Genomic DNA, 19,408 nt, shown 5'->3' on the forward strand with positions numbered 1-19,408 from the left:
GGCAGAAACTGCCGACGTCACTGGTCATCAGAAGCGTAGACATTAAAGTGTGCCCCCCCTTCTGGTTGGCAGTGTGCCGGACAGTAGTCCTCACCTGGCAGGAGACGGGCGAGGTAGCAGTTTCGTTTTGAAGATAGCTGGTAAATGCAAGCAGTTGTTTTGGAAATTTATTTTGTAGTGTGTATCCTGAGCCTTAGAATAATAGTTTGTATCTTTTTTTTTTTTTTTTAATTTGACAGAGTTAGACAGAGAGACAGAGAGAAAGGTCTTCCTTCTGTTGGTTCACCCCTCAAATGGCTGCTATGGCTGATGCGCTGCGCTGATCCGAAGCCAGGAGCCGGGTGCCTCCTCCTGATCTCCCATGCGGGTGCAGGGCCCAAGCACTTGGGCCATCCTCCACTGCACTCCCAGGCCACAGCAGAGAACTGGACTGGAAGAAGAGCAATCGGGACTAGAACCGGCACCCATATGGGATGCTGGCGCTGCAGGCGGAGGATTAACCAAGTGAGCCACGGCACCGGCCCCAGTTTGTATCTTTTAAAAAGAAAATTATTTGAGAGGTAAAGAGAGAAAGCTCCCATCTCGGGTTCACTCCCCACATGGCTACAGTAGCCATGGCTGACCAGAGCCGGGAGCTCAGTCCAGATCTCCCTGCAAGTGCAGGAGTCCAGGCACTTGAGCCGTCCCTGCTGTCTCCCGGGCTGCGTCAGCAGGGAGCGGAGCTGGACGTCGGACACGGGTGCTCCAGTGTGGGCCGCGGACATCTTCCGGCTAGCGAAGTGCGCGTGCCCGTGTGTCTTCTGGAGGGTAGAGGGCTCCAAGTCCATTTCTAGGAGTTGAGGGTATGGAGCTGGTCTGAGCTGAACAGAGACCCCATACGCGGATGATGCAGCGTTCCACAGAACGTTCCACTTAAGAGGTCAAGGCTGAATGTCCAACAGAACTGGTTAAATCTGCTGTGTTCTGTGTGATGAAACCAAACTAACTGCCCGTCCAGCTGCAGTGCAGCCGCAGGGTCCTTCCTGGTCAGCCTCTCTTTCTGTTCATTTTTTTTTATGAAGATTTATTTATTTATACAAAAGTCAGAGTTACACAGAAAGAGGAGAGGCAGAGAGAGAGGTCTTCCATCCGCTGGTTCACTCCCCAATTGGCTGCAACGGCTGGAGCTGCACTGATCCGAAGCCAGGAGCTTCCTCCAGGTCTCCCACGTGGGTGCAGGGATCCAAGGACTTGGGCCATCTTCCACTACTCTCCCAGGCCACAGCAGAGAGCTGGATCGGAAGCAGAGCAGCTGGGTCTCAAACCGGCACCCACATGGGATGCCGGCGCTTCAGGCCAGGGCGTTAACCCGCTGCGCCACGGCACTGGCCCCTCTCTGTTCTATCCCTTTCTGACCCTGGGCAGCCAGCCGCCATCGTCTCCTGGCTTCGGGGTTGTGCCGGCTGCTTGCCGTTACTCTGCCGCCTCGACCCAGCCTGCTCTCTGATGGAGGCCGCCATGCTCTCCGGTTGGCATCGGCCTTGCTCAGGAGAGTGAGGTCCACGTGCTTCTCCAACCAGGTTGCTGAGGGTCAACCGGATCCTCGTCCAGTGCCCGGTCAGGGTGGCCTCTCCATGTGGCCACAGTCAGCAGCTGCTGGCTAGAATGAGGGCTGGTCTGTTGCTTGCCCGGCTGCTTCACCTCTCCCTGTCTGGCTCCCTCAGCACCACCCTCAATTCTCAGACAGTGGCTTTCCTTCCTTCCTTCCTTTTTTTTTTTTTTTAATATTTATTTGAAGGGCAGAGTTATAGACAGGGAGAGACAGAGATCTTAGAGATCTTCTTCTTTTTTTTTTTTTTTAAGATTTATTTATTTATTTGAAAGAGTTACACAGAGAGAGGAAAGGCAGAGAGACAGAGAGGTCTTCCATCTGATGGTTCATTCCCCAATTGGCTGCAACAGCTGGAGCTGCGCTGATCTGAAGCCAGGAGCCAAGGGCTTCTTCTGGGTCTCCCACGCAGGTGCAGGAGCCCAAGCATTCGGGCCATCTTCTATTGCTTTCCCAGAGAGCTGGGTCAAAAGTGGAGCAGCCGGGTCTCGAACCTGCGCCCATATGGGATTCCGGTACTCCAGGCCAGGGCGTTAACCCCGCTGCACCACAGCACCAGCCCCGAGAGAAAGAGATCTTTCATCCACAGGTTCACTCCCCAAATGGCCACAATGGCCGGTCAGGGTTTGGCTAAGTCCTGAAGTCCATCTGTGTCTCCTGTATGGGTGCAGGGGCCCAAGCACTCAGGCCATCTGCTGCTGCTTTCTCAGGTGCATTAGCAGGGAGCTGGGTCGGAAGTGGAGCAGCCGGGGCTCGAACCGGTGCGCGTTTCAAGCTGCGGCTTCCCATGCTGCACCGCAGTGCCTTCCTCAGTTCCTCCAACCTCTTGCTTTGAGTAAGTCTGCATCTCTTTGGGATTATGACTGATGGAGATATCAGGCTTTAAAAAAGCAAGCCTTCCCCAGAATATTGCCTGTATATTCATGGAAATTTTCTTCTGCTCTCATTCAAGTCATTACATGTTCGCATATCCTCGCTATCCATCACCAGAGGGGGGAGGCGGGGTACGGGGTTGAATCCACGGAAGGCGTTGGTTAACTGGCGTACAGACTGTCCTGAGACAGGTCTCCGGACACCTGCACTGATGTGTGGGCTGAGCTGCTCTAGGTAGAAAGTCCTGCTGTGTGGGGGCTCCACAGCCATTGAGTAGATTTTAGCTTCTCTGGCTGCCGAAGTAGAAGCGGACCTGAGAGACGGGCTGTGAGGGCCGGCTGGGGCGGGGGACGGAGGGACAGGGACCGTGTGGAGAGGGACCCAGGTGTTAGCGGTTGCCCAGGAGGTGCAGCTGTGTTCCTGCACGTGCCCAGGCCAGACCCTGGCATTACCATCGTCTTCCTCTCACACCCCGCATGGGATCCGCCAGCAGGTCCTTGGCACTGCACCGGAAGTAAACGTGCAGGTGCGGCTTCCTTCATCTCTCCCAGCGGCAGGAACAGGACCCCAGGTCCCGGACGCCGCCCCCGGGCCTGGCTCAGCCCTCCTGCCCCCTCGCTCCCTGAGCTCGCCTCCCTCCTGCCCACGCTGCTCTCCCTGCTCCGTCTGCACTGGCCTCCCTGCCACCCCGTGGACCCACACGCAGCCCCACTACCAGTGTTTGACCTGCTGTGTGGCTCGCTCCCCGCACAGTTGGACTGCAGACGTGGCGAGGGCCGGTGCTCCTGTCGGTTCCGTTCTTTGCTGCCTCTTACGCCTGGCACTCAGTGTGCTTAGTGTATTGTGTGGGATAAAGAATAAAGTATATTATTATAGACGTGATTGTAACAAAGATGGCTGTGTTGCCAGGTGAGACACCCGAGCCCCACATCAGAGCGTCTGGATCCGAGTCCTGGCTCCGGCTCCTGGCTAGTTCCCTGCCAGTGCAGACCGTGGAGTCACAACTCAGGTGGTTAGGTTCTGCCACCCAAGCGGAGGACCTGCATTGAGCTTTTGGCTCCCAGCTGTGGCCCTGGCCCTGGCCCTGGCCGGCCACAGTCCTTGAGGGCATCTGGGGAGTGCAGCAGCAGGTGGGAGCACTTGCAGGCACGCTCTCAGGTTAGTCAGTAACAGCAACAACAAAGCCAATTGTAACAAAGACAGGAGATACAAGTTTAAACAAGGGAGATGAGAATATATGTGCAGCATATAGTGCAGAGGGTTTGTAATCCGCACATTAATAAGGAAAACAATCAGAAAAATGGGCAAAGGACGAGTGAACATTCACAGAAGGAGGAGGTGTCTCAGCCTTGAGAGGACCGCAAGCTGGTGACCGGGGCCTGCGGGTGCCAGCGGCAGCAGCGTTCCCCACTGCACCGCACACGTTGGCGTCAGCGCTCTGGGGAAGCGGCGGGCACTTGGGCTGTGGCTGAGGAAGCTCCAAGTATTCAGACCGCAAGACCCAACCCTGCGTGTCCAGAGAAACGCTCCACCCTTGACAGCAGGTTGGAGACAGGAGTGAGCTGTCTCAGTCTAAGTTGTCTGCTCTGACTTGATACAGGAGGTAGGCTGATCGGGGACATCGCTGAACCTCGGCGGGACTCGCTGGGATTCGTTATGGACGGAGAGCGGACAGGACAGGCACAGCTGCATTTGCTGTGCTAAACTCACAGGCGGCACGGGGGTGCACAGTCATGACCTCCGAAAATAAAGTGTGTGTTTTAAAGCAGCTGCACCGGCCGGCGCCGCGGCTCACCAGGCTAATCCTCCACCTGCGGCGCGAGCACCCCAGGTTCTAGTCCCGGTCGGGGCGCCGGATTCTGTCCCGGTTGCCCCTCTTCCAGTCCAGCTCTCTGCTGTGGCCAGGGAGTGCAGTGGAGGATGGCCCAAGTGCTTGGGCCCTGCACCCCATGGGAGACCAGGAGAAGCACCTGGCTCCTGGCTTCGGATCGGTGTAGCGTGCCGGCTGTAGCGGCCATTTTGGGGGGGTGAACCAACAGAAGGAAGACCTTTCTCTCAGTCTCTCTCTGTCTAACTCTGCCTGTCAAAAAAAAAAAAAAAAAAGCATCTGTATTGAGTCATTAGGCAAAGCCAGGGGGCGGGGCAGAGCCGTTGCCTGGACACACATCAGCACGGGAGACTGCTCTGCGTCTCGATGTGTTTCCAACCCACTGTGAGGACTTGGCCGGCACCTGGAGATGCAGGCTCCTGCAGAGCTGTCGAGACTGAGGGGAGGCCGGGGGACTGGGAGCCCCCAGACAGCGAGGAGAGAGGGCGGGCACCGCAGCAAGCCCTTGATCTCTCTGGGCAGCAGTGCCTCCGCTGTGAACTGGGGGTGGAGGGGTACTTGCCCCATAAGGGCTTTCAGGACTAGTTGAGTTGGGCTGTTGACATGGCTGGGTACACAGCACACCCTCAGTGCCCCCACGGGGGCAGTGAATTAGGCAGCACCCCCCTTCTCCTTGTTACTTGTCAGTCAGTGCTTTGTGCCACCCCACGGGCCTTCCCAGGAACACGTGGGAGCTACGTCTGGATCCAGCAGTTTTGCTCCTGGGAGTTTTTTCTGTGAGTTAATTAAAGAGATGTGCCAGCACACGTGCGTGTGGGTGTTAGACTGGCAGAAAACTGGAGCCAGTTAAAAGTCTTGGGGGTTAGTTAAGCCCCCGGGTTGCGAATGGTAAAGGCAGTAGGTGTCCATTCACAGTTGTGGGAAACGTCTGTTATGTGTGAAATCAGGTTCTGTGAAGCAGAGTGTAAAACATCCTCGTGGTTCTGCTGTCTGTAGTGACAGTGAGCAGTGTGTTCACACACACACTCACTCAGCGTACACCAGGATGTCAGCAGAGCTGGTCACGGGGGGACAGGAGTAGGTGTCGTTGACTTTCCTTACAACTGTTCTCTGATGTTCAACACGGGCGTAGCTAGGCTACAGGAGGGACACTGTGCTGGGACACGTTGGAGAGCTGAACTGACTGGAGCTTGGCGTTTGGGGACTTTTTGCCCCGACACCTGCCTGTGACTGCATGAAATGCTGCCTCGGCTCCTGGGGAACGGGCTGCTCGCACTGTAAGAGGCCCAGGGGCTCTAGGAGATTCTGTTCCAAGAACTTAGACAGCAAAGAGGAAAAGCAGCCCGTGGCATCCACTGCCGGCTGAGTCTGCGGAAGACGGGTGGGGGGCGCCGCTGCAGAACTGGTTGGACTCCAGCACGCAGCCGGTTAACCTGCTCCCTAGGTGCTGGAGCTGGGGGTGGCAGGGCTGGGCGTGGCCTCTTGGGAGGCTGGAGGCTGATTGGCCGCGTCTTGTGGCCGACCATCGCCCTGCCTGTTCAGGACTGGGTCGCCTGGCACACCCTCGGGGACTCTGCTCTGGGGTTCCAGCTCTCCTCTGGAGGACAGAGGACGCAGCCGGTCTTGTCCTGAGCAAGATGGTTCTCAAAACGGAGGAAGAGGAGGGTGAGTCAGCCCGGCAGGGAGCGGGCAGTGGAGTTTAAGGGTCTCTGGGGCAGAGTTCGGAGTCAGCCGGACTCTGCTGTGCCTCTCGCCTTGGGGAGCGTGGACGAGGCTTCTCCGAGTGCCCAGGAGTCCGAGGGGCTTGGGGGGAGGTGAGTGTGTGAGGGTGAGCACCAGGTGCTCCCCCAGGGCCCCGCCATGGCGGTTCTCAGGGGGACCCGGCCGCGGCCTCCGTGTTGACTGTGTTCGTACTTCCTGGATCTGCCTCGCAGGAGCTCTGGATTGCACAAGCACCCAGAAGTAACCGAGCTCAAACGGCGGTGGCTCAGACTGGGCTGAGAGTGCCGTGAGGCTGGGGGAGGGACAGAATGTGACCGAGGGGAGAGACACGGGCAGCTCGGTCCTCTGCTCTGGGGACTGGGGCAAGACCGCAGCCCCACAGCGTCTGTGCAGCTTCCGCAGCCCCACGCCCACGCCGCAAACAGTGCAGCTGTGAGTAATAGGCTGACAAACTCTGTGGCTTCGAAATCCCACAAGATCCTGAAGAACTGCGTCTGAAAGCCCCCAGCCAGGGCTTCCCGACTGTCTGGAGCCCCTGGGCGGCGTGAGCGTCTCCGTGAGGTCTTCAGGTGCCTTCAGAGGACAGAGTGGCGCAGGATGGCCACTGGTGTGTAGCTGGGAGTGAGTGACAGGAATAAGTTTGAAATTTTGAGGTTTCCTTTTATGTTTTCCTTCTCTGGCTCACTGTGAAATTCTTTTTTAAAAAATTATTTTATTTATTTGAAAGGGTTACCGAGAGGAAGAGACATATGGGTGGAGGGGAGGGGTCAGAGCTTGATCTTCCACCTGCTGGTTCATTCCTCAAGGAGCCGGGGCTGGGCCAGGCTGAATCCAGGAGCCAGGAGCTTCTTCCAAGTCTCCCGTGTGGGTGCAGGGGCCCAGGGACTTGGGCCGTCTTCCGCTGCCTTCCTAGGCACGTTAGCAGGGAGCTGGATTGGAAGCGGCGCCCGTAAGGGATGGCCGGCGCTGCAGACAGCCCCTTAGCCCACTGTGAAATCCTCCATCTCACCTCTAAGTGCAGGTTCCTCTGGAGCGTGTCCGTGGGGCAGCGTGGAAAGCTGGCCTGTGTGGAGGACACGGAGCAGTGCTTAGGCACCTGAGGAGGAGAGGACAGAGAGGCAGCCCCAGGTCGGGGCCGGCCTGCCCACTCGAGAGGTGTGATCTGAAAGGTGAGCCCATGTCAGCCAGGGCCCCTCGTCCCAGGATGTCAAGAATGTGCTGGGCAGTGGGTATGAGCCCGCGCAGTCGGCGGCCACGGGCTGCCGGCTTCTTCACGCTGTGGGCAAGCCGAGCTCAGCCCCAGCGGGAGACGCTGTGCAGTCCACGCCAGAGGGGTTCCGTGTCCATCCTGGAGGCCGTAAAGTTCACCCTCAGGTCCCCTGGACGCGTCTGCCTGATTCGGTGGTCGGAGTGATGCGGCTGAGTGGGGCCGTGTTTCAGGGGGAGGGGTTTCAGCGGCGGAATCCAAGAGCCGTGTTGAGTAAGGACCTGGAGGAAGTGGGAGCTCCCCAGGCCCACCTGGTCCCGGGCTGTTCCTGGTGGGGTTTTACCCGGAGCATTGCCCTGGTAACCACTGCGGAAATCGACTCCTGTCCGTGTGGGAGCAAGGTTCCGAGAGGCAGTCAGGCAGATGGGAAAGTGGGGGAGACATGGAGTCTGCAGGCAGGCCCTGAGGTCCCAGGGGAGAGAGAAGTTGGGTGTCCCAGGGGTCTCCACTGGCTTAGTGCAGGGCAAGTGGAGGCTTTGCAGAATACTCTTTGAAGAAGTCCGATCCTTCCCTGCTGCCTTAATCTCAGATCCTTACGTTTCAGTGTTGCTTTTTGCCTCCCTTCACACCTGGCACATACATTGGTCACTTTCTTTGCTGTCTTATGTAGATGTAAGTGAGAATTAACCAGTGGAATTAGTTGGGCATTGTCTTCCTAACCACCACGGTTGGTTCTGCGATGATTCGGTCCTCGGCCCTCCTTGATCAGCCTCTGAGCCTTCCCTTGGGATAGACTGCACCCTCCCCAGTGCCGGCCCTGAGGCCCCCGCATGCAGACCTAAGCTCCGCTCCTGGTGCCGGCCCACTCCCGCACACCCGCACACCCCGGGCCCTGGCCGCGCCCACTGCCCCAGCACCCAGTCGCTTCTCAGGTGCCTGCACGTGCTTGGTATGTGCCAGTCCCTCTGCCTCTCTGTGTGGGGAATCTGTCGTTCCTTCGAGTCCTGGCTCAAGGCTGGACCTTCTCCAAGGTGCTGGGCCGCAGGGCCACCGTGTGGGTGTGTCGCTGCCACAGCACCCACCCTATGCCACTGGCCTTTCTGTGTGCAGGGCAGGCCCTGGAGCTACTTGAATCACAAGCATCGGCTGCACCCGGGGCAGGCGCTCAGCACGGACTGGGCTGCAGTGAATCCGGGCCTCCTCCCAGAGGATGAGGAGCTGTGGCCCGCCTTGGGCTTTCAGTCTGAATGGGTCGTACCCGCAGCCTGCCGGGGTGCGCACGTGCATTACATCTTGTACCTCGTCTGTGAGCTGGAGGGACCAGTGCAGAATTCATTATCAGGAAATATGCAGAGCTTATGGTGGAACTTTCGTACAGTTAAAAAAAAAAGACAGTGTTTTAAGTGGTAAGATAACCGTGTGTGTACGCAGTCGTATTATTTATAGGGAAATACGCGAGAGTTAGTCTACTGCCCCTGCAAAGGACATGGGTGCTCGGCCACCTCTGAAGTGCGTCCCCGATGCCCCTCGCTCCTCTCCTGTCCTCTCGATGCCTCCTTGTGACTGTGCCCGTCTGCTGTCGGACCGCTCGCTTAGGCTGAGGCATCAGCAGGAAGACTAAGACACGAAGCATTTCTAATTCCTTTCATTATGGATCAAGTTTGTGCTTTGCAGGATCAAAGCTGGTCGTGTCTGTGTTTTTACTCAGGAGCGTGTCTGGCATCGTGCAAAGCACGTGTCACAGCAAAACCCTGCATCACCCTCTGCTGTGATAAGTTTGAAGGGGACTCTCTAGTTTGAATATTTTTTTTAAAGATTTATTTTATTTTATTTGAGAGGCAGAGGCAGAGAGAGAGAGAGAGGTCTTCCATCCCCTGGTTCACTTCCCAGATGGCTGCAATGGCTGGAGCTGCGCTGATCCAAAGCCAGGAGCCAGGAGATTTTTCTGGGTCTCCCACGCGAGTGCAGGGCCCCAAGGACTTGGGCCATCTTCCACTGCTTTCCCAGGCCATAGCAAGGAGCTGGATGGGAAGAGGAGCAGCCAGGACTCGAACCAGCACCCATATGAGATACCGACACTGCAGGCGGTGGTTTTGCTCACTGTGCCACAGTGCCAGCCCTCTAGTTTGACTTTCACGGGCTTTTCTGTTGAATATATCAGAGATGAATGCTCTCGGCGCTGTAGAGAGGTTTAGAGCTGCCCTCCCTCCTCCCCTTCCTCCTCCTCCTCCCCTCTCCGCCTTCTTCTCCTTACTGCCCCCCCTTTTCTTTTTATAAAGAGATTTATTTATTTGAAAGTTAGAGTTACAAAGAGAGAGGATCACTCCCTAGATGGTCACAATGGCCAGGCCAAAACCAGAAGTTTCATCAGGGTCTCCTATGTGGTATGGGGCCCGAGCACTTGGCCATCTTCCTCTGCTTTTCCCGGTCGTTAGCAGGGAACTGGATTGGAAGTGGAGCAGCTGGGACACGAACTGGCGCCCGCGTGGGGTGTGGGCGTCACAGGTAGCGGCTGAGCACAGTGCCAGCCCTGCCTTTGCTTTTGATGAAGCAGGTGGAGCGAGGCCTCGGATTCCGCTGCTCGCAAGAGTTGATCTGCGTCGAGTCTCTGAAGCTTTCTGTAGTCTCCCGGTTTTCAACACCAAAATGCAGAGCTGGCTGTGGGGGTCAGAGGCAAAGTCTGGCTGGCAGGTTTCTGGAAGGTGTTGTTGGAAGGAATAGGCAGGTAGTAGAGGTCTAGAGGCTCCGGTCTGGGACGCTAAGGGCTCTTAGGAGCCTGCAAACTGACCAGCTGACGTGAGGACCAGGCTGGGAATCGGGTGGCCCCACGGAGCAGGACAGCCTCCGGTTTTCATTCACCCCTCCCTGTGGCGGGGGGAAGTTCTAGACCATGCTCATGTCTGGGCTGGCAGAGCCTGCGTATATGGTCTGTGCTGGCTCAGTCCGAGGTGGAGGGCGAGGCCTCCCGGGGCTATCCCAGTCTCCTTCTCTGTTTGCCCTGCGGTTCTTGCGCCGTCTGACGTCAGCGTCACTGAATGTCCAGCGTCCCCACCTCTGCTGTCCTCTCCTGGCAGCTCAGCGGGTGTTTCCTCTTCACTTCTGAAGAGCTGCCGCCGTGGGGAATTCACACAGGTTCCGTCTTGTGGGTGGAGCCAGGAAGTGACAGATGGGACCGAGTTGCCCAGAGCAGTGCGGTCGTGGACCATGAGAGCCGTGAGGTGCCTCCGGTGTTCCCAGGCCCAGCCCTAGTGAGCTCCGCGTGCCGCAGCCTTGCCGGGGCCTGCGCTCTGGTGCAGTGGATCAAGCTGCTGCTCAGGACACCAGTGTCTCATAGCCGAGTGCCTGTGCGAGTCCTGCAGGGCCTCTGCCCAGCCCCCTTCACCCTGGGAAGGCAGCGACTGGAGGCCCAGGTGACCGGGCCCCTCCGTGCAGACAGGATGGAGTTCTGGCTCCTGGCTTTGGTCCGGCCCAGCTCTGCTGTTGGGGCCTTCTGGAGAGTGAACCAGTGGATGGAAGACCTCTCTCTGCCTGTAGATAAATCTAATTTTTTTTCTTTTTTCTTTGACAGGCAGAGTTAGACAGTGAGAGAGAGAGACAGAGAGAAAGGTCTTCCTTCCATTGATTCACCCCCAAATGGCCACCACGGCCGGCACGCTGTGCCGATCCAAAGCCAGGAGCCAGGTGCTTCTCCTGGTCTCCCATGGGGTGCAGGGCCCAAGCACTTGGGCCATCCTCCACTGCTCTCCCGGGCCACAGCAGAGAGCTGGCCTGGAAGAGGGGCAACCGGGACAGAATCCGGGGTGCCAGCGCTACAGGCGGAGGATTAGCCTAGTGAGCTGCGGCGCTGGCCATTTTTTCCTTTAAGATTTATTTATTTGAAAGCCAGAGTTGCAGAGGTGGGGAGAGGCAGACAGAGATCTTCATCTGCTGGTTCACTCCCCAAGTGGACGCAATGGCTGGGCTGAGCCAGGTTGAAGCCAGGAGCCAGGAGCTTCATCTGAGTCTCCCACGTGGGTGCAGGGGCCCAAGCACTTGGGCCATCTTCTGCTGCTTTCCCAGGCCATTAGCAGGGAGTTGGATTGGAAAAGGAGCAGTCAGGATTGGAACCAGCACCCATATGAGATGCTGATGTCACAGGTGGCGGCTTTACCCACTGCGCCACAACACTGGCCCCAGATAAACAGATCTTAAACATTTTTCAGAAAGGCCCATTGCCATGGCTCCCTGGAGGGACCCTGAGCCCAGACCAGCCAGGAATTAGCGACTTTTGGGATATGGTGGTGTCATGTCCTCACCTGTTACTGGTCACCTTTCTGTTTTTTTTCCGAACTACCTCATGCACTTGCTTCTGTAGACGTAGGCACCCCAGTGCACCAGGGGACGGTGGGGACAGAGCACCCACATCCTGCAGCCTGGGCCAGCACGTTCCTCGCTTCCTCCCAAGAGCAGTCTCCTGACATTATCGTGTGCTTTCTTACTCTGGAAGCTCAGCGTCTGGTCCCGGAGAGATTTAGCGAGTTTCTGTTCTGAGCCACTGCCTGCTGCTGCTTCGTCTCCCTGCTGCCTGGCTTCTCGGGTCAGAGAACGCAGAGGAGCCTGTGGGCTCAGAGCAGGACGGTGAGGTCTCAGCAGGAGTGTCTCGTGTCTCGGTGCCGGAATAGAGCCCAAGGTCACAGCGGGTGTGTCTCGTGTCTCGGTGCCGGAATAGAGCCCAAGGAAGTCTCCACAGACATGCTCTGCACCGGCCTCGGCCAGTGGGTGACTGGTGGCATCCCGTGTTTGAACACATGGACCCTTGGGTGCCCTGCAGCTGCAGCTTCGCAGAAAGGCAGAACAGGAAGACCCCGAGCTCCCTCTCTGTCTCCCCCAGCCCTTGGTGGAGGAGGCCACTGGGTGCTGCTGGGCGCTGCTGGTGGCTGCTGGGCACTGCTGGAGGCCTCTGGGTGCTACTGGAGGCCTCTGGGCACTGCTGGTGGCTGCTGGACCACTGCTGATGGCCGCTGGACCACTGCTGATGGCCGCTGGGCGCTGCTGGAGGCCACTGGGCGCTGCTGGTGGCTGCTGGGTGCCCTTCCGGAAGCTTTCTGTGCATGGGCCACACTCCGGGACCCTCGGGCAGTGCTCTGGCCAGTCTGCCTCCTTGGCCGTGGCTTAGCTCTCTAGGTTAGCGACTGGAGATACCTCACGCTTCTAAGAAGTCTCTACTTTTTGCAGTTTTGGGAGTGTGCTCCTTGGGTAAATTCTTAAACAGAATTTAAGCTTCACATTCTGCCAGCATTGTGGTGTGGCACCACCTGCCACTCTGGCATTCCATACAGGCACCAGTTCAAGTCCAGGCTTCTCCACTTCTGATCCAGCTCTCTGCTATGGCCTGGGAAAGCAGCAGAGGATGGCCCAAGTCCTTGGGCTCCTGCACCCGTGTGAGAGACCTGGATGAAGCTTTTGGCTGCTGGCTTCAGCCTGGCCTAACCCCGGCCATTGTGGCCATTTGGGGAGTAAACCAGTGGATGGAAGATTCGCTCTCTCTTTTTCTCTCTCTCTTTCTCTCTTTGTCTCTCCCTCTCTCTGTCTGTAACCCTGTCTCTCAAATAAATAAATAAATCTTTAAAAAAAAAGTATTATTATTCTATTCATTTACCTCCCAACTGTAAGAATGAGGGGAGGCCGGCGCCGTGGCTCACTAGGCTAATCCTCCGCCTTGCGGCGCCGGCACACCGGGTTCTAGTCCCGGTTGGGGCGCCGGATTCTGTCCTGGTTGCCCCTCTTCCAGGCCAGCTCTCTGCTGTGGCCCGGGAGTGCATTGGAGGATGGCCCAGGTGCTTGGGCCCTGCACCCCATGGGAGACCAGGAGAAGCACCTGGCTCCTGGCTTCGGATCAGTGCAATGCGCCGGCCGTGGCGGCCATTGGAGGGTGAACCAACGGCAAAAGGAAGACCTTTCTCTCTGTCTCTCTCTCTCACTGTCCACTCTGCCTGTCAAAAGAATGAGGGGAAAAACACACTTGGATTCACTAAATTTTTAAGTGCAAAATTAAAACATAAATAATACACAGTTTTCCATTACTTTGGCAAAAATCAGAATGTTTGATGACAGAAGATACCATAGGCCCCCACTTATTGCTAGTTAAGTATAAATTGGTATAATCTTTTATACTTCTGAAACTTAAAATGCACAAACCTTCTAAGAATTTGATTCTTTTTATTTTATTTTATTTATTTTATTTTTTTTTGGACAGGCAGAGTGGACAGTGAGAGAGAGAGACAGAGAGAAAGGTCTTCCTTTTCCGTTGGTTCACCCTCCAATGGCTGCTGCGGCTGGCGTACTGCGCTGATCCGAAGCCAGGAGCCAGGTGCTTTTCCTGGTCTCCCATGTGGGTGCAGGGCCAAATCCTCCACTGCACTCCCAGGCCACAGCAGAGAGCTGGCCTGGAAGAGGGGCAACTGGGACAGAATCTGGCGCCCCAACCAGGACTAGGACCCGGTGTGCCAGCGCCGCAGGCGGAGGATTAGCCTAATGAGCTGTGGTGCCGGCCAAATTTGATTCTTTTTAAATTTTCTCTTATTAAAAATTTATTTTATTTATCTGAAAGGCAGAGTTACAGAGAGAGGGAGAGAGAGACACAGAGAGAGATCTTCCATGGCTGCAGGGACCCAAGTACTTGGACCATCATCTGCTGCTTTCTCAGGCCATTAGCAGGGAGCTGGATCAGAAGTGGAGCAGCCCAGACTTGAACCGCTGCCCATGTGGGATGCCCAGCAGAGGCTTACCCTACTACACCACAGCACCAGCCCCAAATAATAATACGTTCTTTTTTTAATATTTATTTATTTGAAATGCATAGTTACAAAGAGGCAGAGAGAGAGAGAGAGATCTTCCATCATCTGCTGGTTCATTCTCCAATGGCCACAATGACTAGAGCTGGGCTGATCCGAAGCCAGGAGCCAGGAGCTTCTTCTAGATCTCTCACGTGGGTGCAGGGCCCTAGAACTTGGGCCATCTTCTACTGCTTTCCCAGGCCGTAACAGGGAGCTGGATCGGAAGTGGAATAGCCGGGATTCGAACAGCGGGATGCCGGCACTGCAGGTGGCGGCTTTTCCCGCTACGCCACTGCCTGGCCGCGTATGAACATTGTTTTGTGTCTGTTCGTGTCTCTCATTCTGTAACCTGCCGCTGTACCCCTCTGCTCATTGTCCTTGTCTGTGTCTTACTGATTTCCCGTCCACGTGGGAGTTCGTCATCCTAGGGGATTACCTTTTGCCTTTTCGAGTTTTACTCTCTGGTCAAAAGCTTTTCACGGTTGTAGACAGATTCTCCAGGGTGATGACCGTGTCAATCCGTTCCTTGCTCGGAGTTTGTGTAGTTTGTGTATTCTGAGTGAGAGCTTTGGCAGCTCAGGGTGTGCCTGGACGTGGGCGGGGCAGGCACTTGCTAGGCCCAGCAGGTTCTTGCCGACCTGAAGCGCCACCTTGGTGCAGAGCCCTCCTAGGTGCAGGCCCAGTTACTGACATCTGTGTGTCAGTGTGTGTCTGTGCCTGCACCAGCCCTGCCCCTTCCGTGTTTTCTGAACCCTTCTCACATGTTCGCCACATGAACTCGGGTGTCCTTTTCACGACTGTGTGTCTGCAAACTTGCTGGTGGCGTCAGTCCGAAGCCTGCGTCACCGGGGGCAGAGCTGTCACTGCTGGGTCCTACCTGTGCGCCAGCCCTCCTCTGCCTTCCTGATGTCTTTCTCCTGGCTCTGCTGCCGAGCCCTCGTGGCGTGGGGTGATCTGCCGGTGTTTGGGGGTAGCATAGAGTTGACGAGAGAAGCCAAGTGCATCTCGTGGTCCAAGGTGCCAGCCGAGCCTGAGGAAGCGTTGCGGTAGGGAGGAGCCCGAGGAACGCCCGTGGACTCGGGAGCTCAGGGCCCTCACCGGTCAGCTCCCTCCTGAGTGGGCTTTGGAGGGGAAGGCGCCACCCGCGAGGTCTCAAAGGCCAGACGCTTGACCCTCCTGCCTCCCTCCCACTGTTCAGCCTCCTGCCACGCTCACTTCTCCCTGAGGAGGACGATGGGATCTCGCCGGGAGGAAGTGTGCTGTGGCCCCGCTCGCCGGTGAGCAGCCTGGGCCCGTGCAGCTCCCGCAGGCTGGCGCCCTGGCGTTGCCTGTGGCGTCCCTGGACGCGGGACAGCTCTGCGGAGCTGGACTCCGCTCCTGGGAGCCGCTCTCTGCTCTCAAGTGAGAGTAGACGCGGTTTCTCCCTCAGGAGACACGGACCCGGCCCGGAGCAGGGACTGTTGCTGGTGAGCCTCGGTGTCCAGGTGGAGGGAGGAGAGGCTGAGGACCTGAGGCCTCACGGCTTTAGGTCGATGGCGCGGTGGTGCCTGGAGCCTGCTCGCGGTTATTCGGGTGAGGGCCCTCTGAGCAGCGTACTGATTCATCCCGGGCTTGGGCCCGTCTGCTTCCCTCCCGCTCCCGCGCCTGTGCACGGTGTACGCAGCTGCTGCTGCCCCTGCCGGAACAGAGTTCCCGGCTCCTGGCGTCCACCCAGCAGCCTCAGTGGTTGTGGGCGATTCAGGGGAGGGAGCCAGCAGATGGAAAATGCTGCCTCTCCGCCTCTGAAATGGGTACAGAAATAAATCTTTAAAAATAAGAAAAAAAGACAACAGTAGGTTGGACTTGAGCAGCTCTGTTGGGGCAGGGAGGGGGCACCTTGGCTGGGCTAGGGTGAGAGGTGGGATTATTCAGGGAGGGGGCACAGAGGCCTGGGATGAGCGGAGCTGAAACTCCAGTCCTTGATTTTGTTGAAAATTGGTGTCCTTGGGGCTGGTGTTGTGACATATCAGATAAAGCCACCACCTGTGACACGTGTATCCCATAGGGGTGCTGGTTCGTGTCCCAGTTGCTCTACTTCGATCCAGCTTCTCGCTGATGGCCTGGGAAAAACAGTGGAAGATGGCTCAAGGGTTTGAGTCCCTGCACCTGCGTGGGAGACCGGGACGGAGCTTCCTGGCCGTTGTGGCCGTCTGGGGGTGAACAGCGTATGGAAGACCGACCTCTCTCTCTCTCTGTCTCTGTCTATAGCTCTGCCTTTCAAATAAATAAATAAATACATCTTTTTTTTTTTAATTGACATCATTTTGTGGCTTAAAACAGCAATTCCATAAGTAATTTTAGGGTTTATTTTTCACAGACTTAGTATACGTCTTCTGAATGAGCACTGCCGCTTTGACACGACGTTGACGCGGTCATCCTCTGGCTTTCTCTTCAGACACATCTGCTGGGACACAGAGCCGGTGTCTGTGGGCCAGGGCTGGTGACGGTGCCGCAGTGGTGAGGACATCTGTCCGCATTCCGCAGCTGGCTGGACCCGCAGAGGCAGCTCCGAGCTCAGCGTGGCAGCGGGGCGGGCCCTGGAGGGAGGGTTCCGTCTTCATTCGTGGGCAGAAGACTGGAGGGAGGTGGGGGTGGCAGTGGTGGTGTTCTGCCTAGATCAGTGGTTCTTAACCAGGGCAGTGTTGGTCCAGCGGACAGCTGGCAATGTCTGGAGACTCTTGGTTGTCGGCCCGTTCGGGGGGCTGGTGGAGAGATGTGCCACGATGCAGTGGGGTGGAGGCCCGCGAGGCAGTTGAGTGCCCTGGGGTGCACGGGGCGGGGGGGAGGCGGCCCCAGCAGGGATGGGCCCGAGTGCCGGCGGCCCTGGTGGCAGAGCCCTGCTCTGTGCCGCTGTGCACTGACTGACTGGCTTGTCCTTTCCTCTCCTTGCTGCTTTTGTACTTTTTTTTTTTTTAATCTTGTGTCAATTAGAATGGCTGTAATCAAAAGACAAAAGTAACAAATGCTGGTGAGGATTTGAAGAAAGGGGCAAGTTAATGCAGCTGTTATGGAAAACAGTACGGAAGGGCCTCAAAGAACCACAACTGGATCTGCCAGCGACGCGGCAGCCCCAGTATCCCCTGGGCATGCACCCAAGGGAGTGAGGTCATCCGACACGGGGCCTGCCGAGGTCACGCGGCACTGCTCACGTCGGCAGCCCAGGTGTGGTCCCCCGGCTGTCTGCTGAGGGGCGCGCTAGGAACAGGCAGAATACAGACTCACGGGAGGCTTTGTTTTTTATTTTTAAAGTTCTGTTTGAGAGATAGGACACCTGTCCTGCGATGGCCACGCAGCCAAGGGGCTGAAGCTGGGGACTCAGCCCACCCCCACCCGCCCCGTAAGGAGCAGGAACCCAGCTTCTTAAGCCATCACTGGCTTCCATGGCTAGTGCTAGCAGAAAGCCACAGCCAGGAACTGAACCCAGGAACGGCCACAGTAGGATGTGGCAGCCTAGCCAGTGTCTGTACGGCTAGGCCACAGGCCTGCCCCACGCCAGGGGACGTTACTCAGCCGTAACAGTGAATGAGACCTCGTCATGTATGCAGCATGTGCGGAAGCTGACACGTGTTAGGTAGCCGGCCCTGCATGTGACGCTCAGAGTGCCGCTGAGGGTCAGGATGTGGGGGGTGGGGGTGGGGCCCAGTGAGGAGGGAGGCAGATGCTCCGGCCTGCACTTGTACGGAGGGGTGGCTGCAGTCTACAGCGGTGTGTTATATTGTTTATGGAGAACTAGAAGGGAGGGGTTTGCAGGTTCACTACACAAAGAAATGACGCGTGTTTTAGGAGATGGAAAAGCTATCACCCTGATTTGATCATACGTGCCGTACTCTATAAATATGTGTAGAATTCTATGTCAATAAACAAGGAAAGCAAAACCCCAGCGGACGTCTGTCTCCTTGTTCGTCAGAGGCGGTGTTCTTCTTGTATTCTGTTCAGCACGGGGGCCTGGGCCTGTGGCGTTCTTGTGTTGGCGACTGGGGCCCCAAATGTGTGTGTCGGTGCTGGTGGTGACCCCATGACCTCTGGAGCTTGAGAGGTGGCAGGCGGGCTGCGGCAGTGCCCTGTCCCCAGCAGCCCGCGTTCTCCGGGGAGCGCAGTGCCACAGCCTCTGGGGAGCAGAGAACCACTGCGGCATCCCGCGTGGAGATGGGGGCTCAGGGTCCCCAGAGGGTTGGTGCCTGGGCCCGAGGACCTGCCCTGGGACTGAGAACATCCACTTCCCGTCCACTCAGCAGGGAGAGGCCATCGCAACCAAGGGTTAACATGGCCCGGCGGCAGCAGCCGCCAGGTTCTGCCGGAAGGGGAGAAAGCAAGTGCAGCCTATGAGCAGACGCTAGCGGTGCCTCCCCTCCCCCCGGAGGCCGGGAGTGGGGCTGGGTAGGAGGGGCCGCTGCGATTGCATTCATGGAAATGAGCCTGCGAGGAGCAGCACGCGCGGGTGTCAGCCGCGGCCCTGCACGCCCGTCCCCGGGCCCACGCCAGCCTTCCCTGCCAGGCTCAGCTCACTGCCACCGCAGGCTCCTGCGCTGGGCCTTTGTCTCCTCCGGACGCCCTCTCCGGTGCCCTTGTGTGCTGGCACACACACACTGTCCTTGCCCCGGCTCTCCCTGCAGCCAGAGCTGGGGGCGCTCCCAGGAGCCTGGGCCTGTGGCCTCTGACGTGGAGAGCTGCGACCGGCCGAGGCTTTGATGTTGCCGCCCAGGGCTTGCCAGGACACTGGGGCCGCAGGAGAGGGGACTCGCCGCGGGTAAGAGGCCGGGTCGATGGCGCGCGGTGGAGCTGTGCCTGCAGATCCATCCCCCTGTTATGCCTTGTGCCTGCCTGCCCCCCCACCCCGCTGCCGGCTGCCGGCTGCAGGAGCTGGTGTGTGTGCGGCGTTTCTCTGCATGCGTGTCCTTTGGATCCACATCTTCTACTCTTCTCGCTAGGATTTTTCCGTGGGTGTCTCTGGACAGGGGTCCGAGCGTTCAGTGCAGTTTCTCCCAGGCCTGAGACTTAAGAGCAAGCCAGTAACCAGGTTCTGTGGCCCAGCTGTGGTGAGGTCAGAAACAGGGCGGCAGAAAGCGGTTCGGTGCGATTCTCTCTCCTCTAGACTTGCCTGCCCACGAGCTTCCGTTTTGCTTCTTAAGGGCCTTAGAGCCGTCCTGGGCAGGGGGAGCCCCCTGGGCAGCAGCACGCAGCCAGCCTGGTCCGAGGGTTCCATTGGCTAGACTGAGCGAGAACGTCTAAGTGCCAGACGAATTCGGGGTCTCTAGAGGACCAGGACACAGATAGACGGGAGGCATGAGAATGACGTGGGGGAGAACAGGCTTCCTAAGACCCCACCGAGCCTGTTT

General features: G+C 57.5%; 1 protein-coding gene across 7 annotated transcripts in view; it reads left to right on the forward strand.

Moving 5' to 3' along the window:
• Nucleotides 1–19,408, forward strand: part of CYTH1 (cytohesin 1) — a 99,161-nt gene that overhangs the window by 37,618 nt on the left and 42,135 nt on the right. The window contains exon 1 of one of the 7 annotated variants that reach the window (XM_089316697.1): nucleotides 5,804–5,954. The exons of 5 other annotated variants lie outside the window; for them this stretch is intronic. In XM_089316697.1, coding sequence (XP_089172823.1) covers nucleotides 5,927–5,954 — 28 coding nt within the window. In that variant the 5' untranslated portion in view covers nucleotides 5,804–5,926. Of the gene's footprint in view, nucleotides 1–5,803; nucleotides 5,955–18,481; nucleotides 18,820–19,408 lie in introns of those variants that run through there. One more of the 7 variants, XM_089316698.1, reaches the window with a different exon arrangement.

This window comes from Oryctolagus cuniculus, chromosome 17 (assembly GCF_051225735.1).
Source record: "Oryctolagus cuniculus isolate XC-2025 breed Fujian yellow rabbit chromosome 17, ASM5122573v1, whole genome shotgun sequence".
NCBI lineage: Eukaryota > Metazoa > Chordata > Mammalia > Lagomorpha > Leporidae > Oryctolagus > Oryctolagus cuniculus.